The following is a 13,357-nucleotide window of genomic DNA, read 5'->3' on the forward strand; positions in this document are numbered from 1 at the left end:
ATGTCTTAACTAACGTTAACAAACGAGCCCTTATTGCAAAGCGTTATCACGGTAATTTAAATATCTTAGTTTACATTTCCATTTACGATCTGCATTACATATTTTAGTGAAACTATAGGCTTTGCAGTTTTTGGTTTTAACATTCTCACTGTTTAAATAGTTTATAGCCTATTTTAATTTCTAATATTGAAAATTAATCGTCCGCTTGGTCAGTGGCCTACGATAAATTAGGCTACAGATTTGGTGCAATTCTAATAAATTAGGAAGTTTTTGATAAAACATTGTAATAACACTTAAATACATTTTTAATTACTTTTTTCCCCCGCCGCAAAGCAAAGCAAAGCACATTATATTACATTTCCAATAGCCTATGCAGCAGTGCTGCAAGAATGTGACCCGTGCAAAAAGGAGAACGAAATATAACTGAACAAACTGAACAAAAAATGACACACGTGTTACCGTGAGAATTTCAAAAACAAGCTTCAAAAACAACTCATTTCAGATAGCCTACTATTCGTGTGATTGTTGGTGGCGCAGGCAGTCGAAGCTTTTACACGGTCATCTACCGCCATCTATTGGTGACTAGATGAAGCTGTCTTCACACGACTCCAGCGAAACAGACTCGATGACTGCCAATGTTCCTCCTGATTGTATAAACAAAGCGGCATACCTGAGCGAATATCTGGAGAGGATAACAATGAGACATTTATAGTTACTAATAAACACGGATTATACTCACAGCTTCATTCATCCACTTCAATCGCACCCGTCTTCAAAACACAGTTATCTTCCAAGAAAACACAAAAGCCTCATTATTAAAGCATCTAGGCTACTGGAGGTATTTATAATTGTAAAATCACCTGGAAACGACAATGTAAACAGACAGAAAAAAAATCACTAGTAGCTCTTAATGCATATGACAATTACATATCAAAGCTTGGGATAATTATTAGGCTTATCTGGGGGTTACAGCAGATCTGCACATCTCATTTCAAAAAGCAATAAATTCTTTACAAAATAGACTGTAGACTATTTAATCAATATTGTATATTATAATTAGCTTAGTAATAGAGATGGGACAGTGCGACACATCAGTGATCGTTTAGCGAAATATGCTGATGCACATTATTAGCCTTATGAAAAGTGGCTGAAAGATACAGACAGAAAGAGCACATTCAGATGGCACTTACAGCAATCATGCCATGCATCTCAACTACATAAAATGGAGGAGAAAAAAAACAAAAAACAAATGATTGCTGAATTCATTTAGTCTTGCAGAGTTTCCTACATGCCATGAAAACTGTGCACCAGATGTGTTTCTGTATAGAGCACAGAGTTCATCGCTGATTGACTATTAAACAAAGACACATTTAAAGTATGTCTGAACATTTTGTAAATGACGTGCACTGCACAATACAATCAAAATTAAATTCAACAAATCAGCTTTCAGTGGTAATTCTTTTCTAAGTGTATAGCTTAGATTTGCATTTCAAAAATGATAAACAATTATATTAAAATTAAATATTTTATTGGAAATTTTGAGATGGTCAAGTTTTTTCCACTAAGATGTGTTTTATAAACTAACAATGTATGCAGAACTACTATCTAATGTACAACAGATTTAGAGGATTTCTACTAATGGAGACAAACTGTAATCTGTGAAGAGGAAAAGTGGGATGACTTTCATTAAAGAGATGACTTGCAGCATTAGTCAGCGCATGTGTTTTAGCTCGAAGCATTGCATATTTTGTTCAACGGCCTCATATGAGACAGAATCTGATATTGTGGTGGTGGACGGTGAGCAAAACAAAAAGCTAAAATGATGACAAACCACCAATGTATTTATTACCATAACCAGTTTTTTACATTTACTTCAAGTCACATATTTTATGAGCTCAGACTAAGAAATCAACATTATAATAATATTAGGCTATATATGACATTTTCAATTTTAAAATATCATAATATTGAGAGCAAATAAAAAAGCCATTTCCTCTTTTTCCATGTGCTTTTTAATGAAATAATTATATTGCCTTCAGTAATAGGGGGTGCCAGGGGTCCCCCTAGCGGACAGAGCCAATAACGTGTATCGTTATTTATTTATTTTTTGCAAGTGAATCAAACAAAATATAATATTATTGATATCTGATTAGGCATATCTTAAAAAGACAGTTGTCGTGACTCAGCAATACATGGTCATAATATCAAGACTTGGCTTGACATTTTTTAGGGCACTCTAAAAAATGCTGGGTTAAAAACAACCCAAGTTGGGTTGAAAATGGACAAACCCAGCAATTGGGTTGTTTTAACCCAGTGGTTGGGTTAAATGTTTGCCCAACGTGCTGGGTAGTTTTATTTAACTCAACTGTTGTATAAAAATTACTGTATTGCTTGCTTAAAATGAACCCAAATATGCTGGAATTAACATTTATTAATATGTTTAATAAATGAGCATTTATCAATAAGATAATGAATAATAAACAATAAACATGTATTAAATTGCTTATTAATAAATGTACACCTTTTGATTATTATTGCCTCTAGTAATTATGTCTGGTTTTTAATTTCTCACCTATTTTGGATTCATTTCAAGCCAGCCATATAGTCATTTTTAATCAGTAGTTGGGTTAAATAAAACTACCCAGCAGGTTGGGCAAACATTTAACCCAACCACTGGGTTAAAACAACCCAATTGCTGGGTTTGTCCATTTTCAACCCAACTTTTTTTTAGAGTGTGGGAGAATGAAACAAAATAGGCTACATGATTTTATTAATATTGATATCTGATCTCTGATTACTGTTTTAAACAATGTCTCATATAGGCTAGTAGATGAAGAAAGAAAAATAAACAATATTTGGCTAACAAGTAGCCTATGACATAGCTATTAAAGTTGCGATGTTATCCGTTTGGAATTTCCGCCAAAACTTCAGCCAACAAAATAAACACACCCCGTTTTTCTACACACCCTCCGCTTTGGGGTATCTATGGTATTTTTACCTGTCAAGCAAAAGCAAAGCAAGCTCGGCATCTGAGTTAAACGCTTCGAAGCTCTCAGCAGCTCCAAATTCTGTACCAATGCTCTCTCGCAGGCTTTGTTTTCTTGGCCCAGTTGCCACTTCCGGATTTCCATATATGGACCGCACGCTATGACATATGAACGAGCAAAAAGATTGACAGGCATCAAATGCTCTCTGATTGACTAAACACATAACCTGACTGTCACGAAGATCGGCGTTATATTCGAGAAGTTCTGTCATCTAAATGTTGTTGCTCTCGTTTGACTTCAAACTAGTTTAAACAACAAAGAATGTGGAAAACTGCTGTGACAAGTCCATGAGGGAATTCATACACCTCATGCTAAAGAATAATGCTGCTTCTATGCAGCTGGCGATGGAACATTCCTTTTAGTGCATTAGCTGATTGCATCCCTAACCCATTCGCTGTAGTTAACCGCATTGTTTGAAGAAGTTAGTGTGTGGTCTTGCCTGTTCGCGTGCAGCCTGACATCTGTGGACCAGTGCAGTAATGCTACTATTCTTCAAACGCAAAAGCAGCACCAGAGATTAATTTCCTTATTGAATGCTTCATTTGGCATCATTATGCAAACTGCTGACCTTATGAATGGACCATGAAATTAATATTCACAATATATACACACCATTTGTATGTATTTAAGTTTTTTAAAATAGGCTACAATATAATTCAAACGTTTAACTACAAGTAATATGTAGGCTATAGGTAGTTGATATGAACCGCAACATGGAATATTGATAGGCTATTAAAAAGGTTAAACCAATTGATTTTTTTTTTAAATAAAATTGTTAAAACAGATATAATAGGCCTATATATATAATATGCATTTTAACCTAAAATCTGACCTAAAAATTGCCACGTTGTGCGTCAATAACTATTTTTATAGCATATAGGTATATGCTAGGCATGGCTGTTATTAGAAAATATTAACCCAAAATGGGTTATTGTACAAAATGGCCACAAGGGGGCGATCAAAGACAGAAACACATTTAGCAGGTGAATTTGGCCAACAAACAGACGCGCTCCTCATTGCACTGAATTGCCTTAATTCCTTTTTCCGTTTTTAAATGAGCTAACACAGCAGGAATTAATGCAAGAAAAGGAAGAATACTTCCAAGTGAAAAATATGATAACCATGATAACATCTATAGGCCTACAAGGATTTTAATTTAATTTTTTTTTTTTTTTTTTAATTTTACATCAGTTTAGCCATGCAGTTAAAAAAAAAAAAAAAAACGAAATGAATGATGTTTTGTGACATTTCATTTTTTTATGATATATTATTAGGCTAAATATTGAATGAACTCAATCTTTCATAAAAGTAAAAACATGAGAAAAAAAATCAATAGAAATTAACAACAAAAAAAACGCTTCTTTTTGTATGTTATTATAATTATTATTGTTGATAATATAAACGTCATTATAAGCCTATTGCAGTTATTGATAATGAATTGTTAATAATGTTTTAGTATCATTTAATATTTTATTATAATTGCCTATTTGATCTAATATTTTTCTATTGGCAAAGAGAATAACAATGGTATTTAGTTTTTTTCTTTCCTTCTGTTTCCATTCTGTCTTCCCCATCTTTCTGCAAGAGCACATTTTTAATAGGCCTATTAAATACTTTACAACCCAAAAGCATATTACACAGTCGAGTTGAACAAATGTATTAAACTGCCTGTTACCTTGTCATTAAAGTTATCTAATAAAATGCCACTTTTTAATCTGCTTCCTTCCATTTTCGTTGTAATGATAAAGAAAAATGTCACAAGCGGTGCGACTTCTCAATGGAAACCTAAAGCTATTATTAACTGAAGACGTTCAGATGTTTTAACGCTTACTAAAGAAAATTAAAGCAGCAATGAAGTGTGAGAAAACGCACTGACAAAGAATAAGTGTAAAGCACATTTGGGTGGCTTTTCGTTGACCTACACCACCAAAAAAAGACACATCGCATCATTTACACCTTTTGGCCTGCAGAGATTTTGCTTTGCTCCCATTCAGTAGTACATTTGTTTCTGAAGAACAAACATCGCTTTACTTCACCCCTCCAGCGCATCTATTAGTGCCAAATGATTGAAATGAGTCCTGACATCTACATGAACGAAAACAGGGAGTCATTCCTGTTCGACGGGCGGGCTGCAACCATGTTAAAAAAACGAGGCATCTTTGCGAATATTCTAAATCCGCTTTACCTTAACATTGGCCATATATACATATACAAAATGTCATTTTATAGCTACCATATTTCCATGACAGATATCAGCCATTCTATTTATTTCACGCCATAAGTAGTCTAAGGATATGTGAATTTTCTCGTTTTCTGTCAACATTTTTACTCTTTCCGTTTGTTTGCGTCTCCCTTATCCTTAACTCAAGGGTAGACTATGCCTATACCCACAGGGAAAAGGTCTTCGGGTACAGTCTTTCCACAAACAGCTCTCGAGCGCTTATTGGTCGTGAGATGAGCGCGGGGAGGAGCGCTTAGCGCAGCCAAAAGGCAGAATTGGTAATTCGGTGAAAAAGTCCCTGTGAAGTGACGGATGCGGGAAGTTCACAGGTTTTCCCTATTCACTGACTTCTCCTCGTACGACATTTGCTTCTCATTCGCCTGCAAAACAAAGACCTGAACATCAGACCGGAGAGAAACTTTGGATGAAAGTTTTGAGACAAGATACTGAAGGAAAAGGTGGACTTTGGAATGCTTTGATTTTTTATTTGTCTCGAAGTGAATTAAGACGTCTGCCCATTATTTTACCTTATTTTTCTCTGTTCGTCCGCAGTTGGAGAGCAGGGGTACGATGCAGGCGCGCTACCCCGTGTCTAGCCAAAGCCCTCTAGGCGTAGTGCCTTATATCACCGGAGACCAAGGCTTTTATCGAGCCGCGGCCGGAGGTGGATATACCGGGATGCCTGCGCCTATGAGCATGTACTCTCACGCGGCGCACGAGCAGTACCCCGGCGGCATGGCCCGCGCATATGGGCCGTACGCCCCTGCACAGCAGCCTAAGGATATGGTGAAACCGCCATATAGCTACATCGCGCTCATCACCATGGCGATCCAGAACTCAGCCGACAAAAAGATCACACTGAATGGAATCTATCAGTTTATCATGGAGCGCTTTCCATTTTACCGGGACAATAAGCAAGGCTGGCAGAACAGCATACGGCATAACTTGTCGCTCAATGAGTGCTTTGTCAAGGTGCCAAGAGATGATAAGAAGCCAGGTAAGGGTAGCTACTGGACTCTAGACCCGGACTCATATAACATGTTTGAAAACGGCAGCTTCTTGCGACGGAGGCGCCGCTTCAAGAAGAAGGACGTGCTGAGGGACAGAGAGGAGCGGGACCGGCAGGGCAAGGACAACCCGGGGCAAGCGTGCGAGCAAGACGCCCAGCAACCAGTGAAGCTCCGGGACATAAAAACGGAGAACGGGGCCTGCACGCCCCCGCATGACAGCACTCCACCCCTCAGCACCGTGCCCAAAACGGAAAGTCCAGACAGGAGCGGTGGGAGTGCGTGTAGCGGGAGTCCTCAGTCGCAAACGCCACAACAGGCCTTTAGTATGGATACAATCATGACAGGACTTCGAGGGTCCCCGCAGCACGCGGCAGAGCTGCCGGCCTCTCGCGCCGCTCTACCAGGCTCGGTGTCTCTGACCTACTCGCCATCCCCGCAGCCCGCCCATTACAGTCCACCCTGCGGCCAGCCCGCCACTTATCACTGCAACATGCAAGCGACGAGCCTGTACACTGGGGACCGCGGCCACGGGGATGACACTTTACCGGAATACACAAACACAACAAGCGCCTCCTCTATCTCACACCCCCACCAGAGCTCGAGCCAGGAGAGCCAGCACTTGCAGCAGAACCGACTCGCACCCTGGTACCTCAATCAGTCCGGAGAGCTGGGACACCTGAGCGCGAGCTATCCCGGCCAGCAGCAGAACTTTCACGCGGTGCGCGAGATGTTCGAGACGCAGCGGATAGCTCTGAACAGCTCTCCGGTGACCGGAAGCAATAGCTGTCAAATGGCTTTCCCGTCCAGTCAGCCACTCTACCGAGCTTCCGGAGCCTTTGTATACGACTGCAGCAAGTTCTGACCAAAAGTTTTATGAATTTCAAAATTGTTTAATATATATTCGTATTATTTTCCATGTGTTTGTAATTTAAAGAAGCCTTTAGGTCAGTGAACTCGGGCTGATATGCGAGTTTGTGTTGGTAAGTAGGATAATTCCGCTGCACATAAACATTCTCTCCCTGCTCGTCCATCAAGAGAGATTAAGAGAAAATGTGTTAATTTATTTCATGTAAGAACAGGTGGACCAACGTTGCAAGGAAATGTCTTAAGTATTTATAATCAATTCAGTATAGAAAGGTAACGAGTGTACAACTGAGTTACAGTTTTTTCGTATACTTTTTTGAAAATATCTAAAGTTACTATTTGTTTAATAAATTGTCGTCTTGTTGGAGTTAAACTCTCGAGTGATTTATCGATTTGTAATGCCTGTTCAATCCATTGTTTACTTAAATGACTGTCAAAGCTTGTTGTTGTGATTAGAGGCCACCAAAAGCACGAACTATTTTTTCTAAAACAATGTTTTATTTAAAACACAGTTAGCAAATGTTTGTCAATTTTCCTATTTCCCTCCTAAAAATATCTAGCTTTTAATAAGGCACTCTTTGAACAGGGGGTGGAGGTGGGGGTCAAAGGTTTAAAAACATCTGGAAATTATTATTATTATTTTTTTCACTAACGCGTGCAAGAAATACTTAAATTATTCCTAACATTTAAAAGTGCATTTAATAAAAACAGCCAAATCTTATTATTAATAATACTACTTTACAAAACAACAACAACAATCAATTCAATGCTATGATGTCGAAGTAAACAAAAAGAATAATCGAGCACTTAACTGACAGATTAGTTTTCCTCACTTTATTTTTATAAACGTTCTTTGTGTTCCTATGTAATTAGTTTCTAAGCTAATACTTTCGAGAAAAGGAGATGAGTTCTAGAGTATGAATACGTTTTTATTTGTAAGCTTTAATATGATAAAATGTATCATTTTAATGAGATAGTGTTTTATTTTATGCTGTTTGGTTGAGCGTTTTGCTCGGTTCTCTTCATGCTGTTAGAACCGACTGTTGGCACACTGGAGTGCACTGCACTTTTGCAATCTTGTGGAATGTAGACAACCATTGTCTTTGATAGAAGTTTTCATTTGTAAACACACAATAGATTAAAAAGCAAGATAAACAGCAGATGAAAGAATTGCTGTAGGCCAGACACTTTGAGCCAGCCGTGTAAAATATGGCCTTGATAAATCAAATGATTAATTCAGCAAGAACCTCCAAACAAACTCGGTCTGTGAGTCTGTGCTTTGTTGATATTATCTACATTGCTTTTTATACAAATGTAAAACAAAAACATAGGCTACATAATGTAGGTCTAATACGTAAACATGTTTTAACTCAAGTCAAAATCTTACTGAAAAGGACACAATCCTAATAACGCATTACCATTTTATCATTATTTTAGTTTATAAGAAATATATGATTGATGATTTTCTTGGTTCGATTTGTTGTCCTGATACATATTTAGCACTATTTAAATATGATAATGCGCACAGCATTATAGATACAACAATCTGCAGCAGAAACCGTGGGCCTCGCAGTGCACGCGTGTATTTATTTGCTGTTTAATTGGCCCCGTAACTGGTGTGGTGTTTTTGTGATTATGTTTAAATAAGGTTTGTGCATAACCAATTCACAGTCAAGGTTTGAATAGGCCTCAAATGTAAATCCAGAGAAACAAATGAGGAGAAACAGAGGAATATGGTGAGAAAGAAGCTGTGAATAAGCTTTACAGCGTTAAGTATCTGTGCTTATAGCAAGGTCAGCCCGAGGCGATTTGACTTTGTATGAAGGGCTTAAGTGCCAAATGCATTACAGGTGCGCGCGGGCAGTGTTAGGGGCTCGTGCCAGTGAAAAGGTGTCTTTGTTGTGATCAGCTGCGTGTTTCAGGATTGAGTTGCGCGGAAGGGGGAATATGATACAGCAGAGAGCCTTCAACGTATCACGTTTTAACCAGATGCAGATCTCATAACATGCCTAAGTGTGATTGTTTGTTTATTTTAAATCGACGAGTAGAATGCGCGATATCCTGTGTGATTTTACCATTTACTTGGACATTTTGCGGTCTCTTTAAGTTAGTTAAAGACAGGACAGTCTGTCCAGTTAATTTTCAATAGTTTTTAAGTGCGTTTTTGTGAGGTGCTGCTGATTTATTGTGTTGGTTAATTCAAAAGTTTGTGCTCTTAATAAAAACAAAAAACAAATCAGTTTGTTAATTATTATAATAATGATAAAATGATAATAACAAATAATATGGATATATATTTATTATTATTAACAATTAAATATAGTATAAATGCACAATTAAAACGTCTTTAATACTCCTAGATTTTAAATTTAAAATTTTTAAATCTATTGATAATCAACACCATTGTTAAACTAGCTTATAAAAAAAAGAGTTTGATCGGGCAAACAACAAATAAGAACTCCGAGGCCTGCTTTACTCAGGCCTAAATCGCATCTACACAATGTTGAGAATTCTGTTGTAGTAAACATGTATGCTAAATGTTAGTAATTAAGTTACAGTATATTAATTAACCTCTTTCGGATTTCTTTTTTTCCCCTCTCTCTCACAATTTAAGCTAAATAAACACGCCCATGAGCCATTTGAGGAAACGCTTTGCACCCAACTTACAAAAAACAAACAAAAGCATACAAAACGTAGATTTAAATGCTACATTTCAACGATTTTTTCAATACTAATAGGCCTAGAAATTCACGCATATTTAACAATAATTCAAAACCAATATATAACAAGAAAATATATTGCAGCACATCAAGACAATTGTCCTTAAATGTAAAGAACAACCCTCATATATTAAGAACATTAATTAATTTATTTTTTTTTTCAATTCCGAATTCCAAATAGAACTGAGGTAAACATATAATGCCGTGGACTGTGAGAAAGGTCGAGAGGATTATCAAGGCAATCTGAATGATAATGAAAAATAAAATATAGTTCACAGAGTTTTTGGAATACTTAGCTTGAAAAAGTGGATTTAAACAAAATTACTTTCTTCTGAAAAATCTCAAAGGGTAAAATTATGAGACGGATGAGAGTGAAAGTTCTTTATCCATGGAATCCAAACGCTTGTAATGCTTTAATGACAAAGCAAATTCCTGCTTTTCCAAAATATAATCCAGAAACAAAAACAATACCGGACAAGGTGTGAAACTAGTTATAATACTCAGTTATAGTTATAATAGTAAATAAGACCACCTAAATATAATACAATAGTAATATAATTTTAATATATGATGTATAACAATATAAAATATAAGATAACATAGGATATCATGATTGACGTAATTATCTTTCCTATAGACGAAATAATAAGAGATAAAATAACTACAGAGCCACTAGCCATATCAAATTCTCCACAAAGATATTTATGGGTTTTGATAATATTTAATTATTCATTTCATGACTTTTAGAAGCAATCAATATTTGTGAGCAAACCAGTTTTCGCAGGGAGGATAATTTGAGAGTTGCCTTAAAAAAAAAAAAAAAAAACAATCACACAAAAAAACCTCTCTTTTAACGTGTTTTTTTGAGTTTCCAACAGAACAAATAAACACATTAGGCCTACTAAGAAATTCAGAGTCTTAACAATGTTAAGGTTTTCCACGTCCCTTAAAATTTTATGATACTTTAATTCATTGGTTCAATTGAATTTCATGTTTCCCCACTGCTTTTACGGGAACATCAGCAGGGTAGTACCAAAATATCTGAAATTTCCCCGCTCAAGCGTAAAAAATATATTCGCCGGGATATTTAACGTAGTTAGTGGCCTGTGCACCTGTATGTGGTAGAGCTCGCGACCCTAGCCAGTGGAAAGTGCTTTTTACGCTCGCGGACCGGCGAGGCACCGTCTGGTTCCAATCAGGCCCGCTCACACTGGTGCGCTGTTGAAGGCGCTTAAATGGCACTCTACTGGCTCGAGATGCCGTCTCAAAAAACACAAATACACATACATCAACCGCCCCCACAGTCGCCTGTCTTGTGAGGGTCTCAAAGACCCCACTTTCTTTAGACGTCGGTGTCAAATGACCTTCATTTGGCACCTTGAATAGACTAGAATATCCGTGGAATACGTCTCTTGAGTCAGATTTTACCGGGTTTCTCTCTCCTCGCTTGAGGACACTTCAGCTGACAGAGGTCTCTTGAATCCGCTGTTACTTTGATGAGGACAGCCGTGTCACCTTTACAAATAAACACGACGGAGGATTTTCGCACACAGTGAAATGTCTTCACTGTCAGGGTTCAGTGGCCCAGCTGCGCCCGACGTCAGAGGTGATTAAACATGAGCTGCTTTACAAGGCCGAGTTACTGCTCCCTAAGCTGCGCGCGGTTGGCCGTGCTCGAGCATCTGGAATGAAGGCCTCGTGGACGCCCGTTTCCCTCTGAATACAAGAGAGCGGTTGTGCTCGGCGCGAGGGGCTCGATGACCGCTAGGCAACCCGCGAAAGCTGACACAAGCAGCTTTCTGACGCATTTTACTGTATATTTTAACTTCTGAGGTGAGAGAGAATGAAACTGAAAAGTTGAGCATTATTCTCAAAATGTTGTTTACTGACTGTAACCAAGTAATGTCGAGCTTTAACTCGCTAAGACTTCAATATTAGTCTATAATCAATAGCTATGGGCCTAAATGTTGTTCTGTTTAATAATGTAAATTATACAAAAATTAAATCACCGTTATCGCGCTAAATAATGTAGATTAAAATGACAAATCTACCGAACCTTTCAACATGTAAACCAGTTCTTAATCAGGAGGCCTCAGGGAATGACTGCAAAATAAATAAATACATAAAATAAAACACCAAAAACCAAGATGAACAACCTACATATTTGTGTTAATCTGTACCCCCATAACATTTTTATAAAAAACAAATAAACAAATAAATAAATAAATAAATAAGGTAATCATTTTCATCTATTCATTTATAGTGTCTTTTAATAATATGAAGTTTGAAAAGCAGATCTATCATAATTACCAGTACCAGAGAAAATATCAATAAGGGAACATTGGAGTCAAAAAGGTTAAAAACCACAAACAAACACTTTGAGAATTGGATTGAATTAATACACATTAAACTGAATTTTAAAACCATATTTAGTATTTTTATTTTAAATAATCAGGAAACAATTATCAATGTTCCAACCAATTATTAATGTCATATATTTCCATTTAAGGAATCATGAATAAAACAGCAACAGGCACCTTTAAAAAGCTCTACAAACCCTTTAATCCCTTATAACATTTTTTTTTTTCATGATTATGAATAAAAACTGCTTTGTAAAAATGGATAAAAGTCCTTTAGACAGAAAACAATAAAAAAAATCCATACACATGACCATAAATATGACAATTTTAAGGAAATGGAAAAAGGCAACATCGGGGACCCTCAAAACACAGTGAAAGTGAAATCAGAAAGCTGAAGCAGGAGAGAAAACGATAGACGGAGGAACAGAAATGCAGTTGAATGCTTCTTCCAGTGATCACACACACACAAACACAAGACAGCCGCCTCTTTGGCATGCATGGAGATGAAGGCGTGTAGGATCAGGCATTCGGGTTGTTCCGCATGAGCTCGATGTCCGCGTCCACCATTTCTTTAACAAGCTCCTGTTCAAATACACATACACACACCGGTTATTTCTCAAACTCGAGAGCACTGGAAGTGAACCGCATTGATTTTTGTACAGGAACGCTCACCTCAAACGTCACCTGTGGTTTCCAGCCCAGGATCTTAAAGGCTTTGGAGCTGTCTCCCTGCAAGAAGTCCTAGAAAAAGACCAAAAGAGAGTGAGATGAGGAAAAAAAACAAAGACTAAAAAAAAAGGCAAAGGGGTGGTTTAGTTCTTCTTTATTAACCGGACCTCCCAACCTGTATACCCCCCCACTCTTCTTCACTCTCACACACCCACATACACTCGCCCCAGCACCACACACACAGGTGTCAAGCTCCATGTCTCTGGGGGAAGGTGAGGGCCGAGGCAGGCCATCCATCCAGCACCCCCTCTTTTCCAGCCCTCTCCCAGTGCCAGAGCATGATGGATTATGTGACTCTTGTGGCCTAACCCCTTCTGTTCTCCTGCTGGGATGGCAACACACACATACACACACACACACACTCTTAGGGGTGCTCCTCAGGGTGGCAGTAAAGGGTTTAAGGGTG

General features: G+C 37.7%; 2 protein-coding genes across 3 annotated transcripts in view; one reads left to right on the forward strand and one right to left on the reverse strand.

Moving 5' to 3' along the window:
* Positions 1–5,579: 5,579 nt before the first annotated feature.
* On the forward strand, positions 5,580–7,609 carry foxc1b (forkhead box C1b). Its single transcript, XM_067382997.1, has 2 exons — positions 5,580–5,726; positions 5,821–7,609. The coding sequence occupies exon 2, from the start codon at positions 5,839–5,841 to the stop codon at positions 7,138–7,140; it is 1,302 nt and encodes a 433-aa protein (XP_067239098.1). The 5' UTR covers positions 5,580–5,726; positions 5,821–5,838; the 3' UTR covers positions 7,141–7,609.
* A 4,498-nt stretch (positions 7,610–12,107) lies between these two features.
* gmds (GDP-mannose 4,6-dehydratase) overlaps positions 12,108–13,357 on the reverse strand; it is an 88,975-nt gene continuing 87,725 nt past the window's right edge. For both annotated transcript variants that reach the window (XM_067382999.1, XM_067382998.1), the window contains 2 exons: positions 12,895–12,963; positions 12,108–12,804 (listed from right to left, as the gene is read on the reverse strand). In XM_067382999.1, the coding sequence (XP_067239100.1) occupies positions 12,742–12,804; positions 12,895–12,963 (132 nt within the window). In that variant the 3' untranslated portion in view covers positions 12,108–12,741. The remainder of the gene's footprint in view (positions 12,805–12,894; positions 12,964–13,357) is intronic.

The sequence above is a fragment of the Chanodichthys erythropterus genome, chromosome 4, assembly GCF_024489055.1.
Source record: "Chanodichthys erythropterus isolate Z2021 chromosome 4, ASM2448905v1, whole genome shotgun sequence".
Classification (NCBI taxonomy): Eukaryota; Metazoa; Chordata; class Actinopteri; order Cypriniformes; family Xenocyprididae; genus Chanodichthys; species Chanodichthys erythropterus.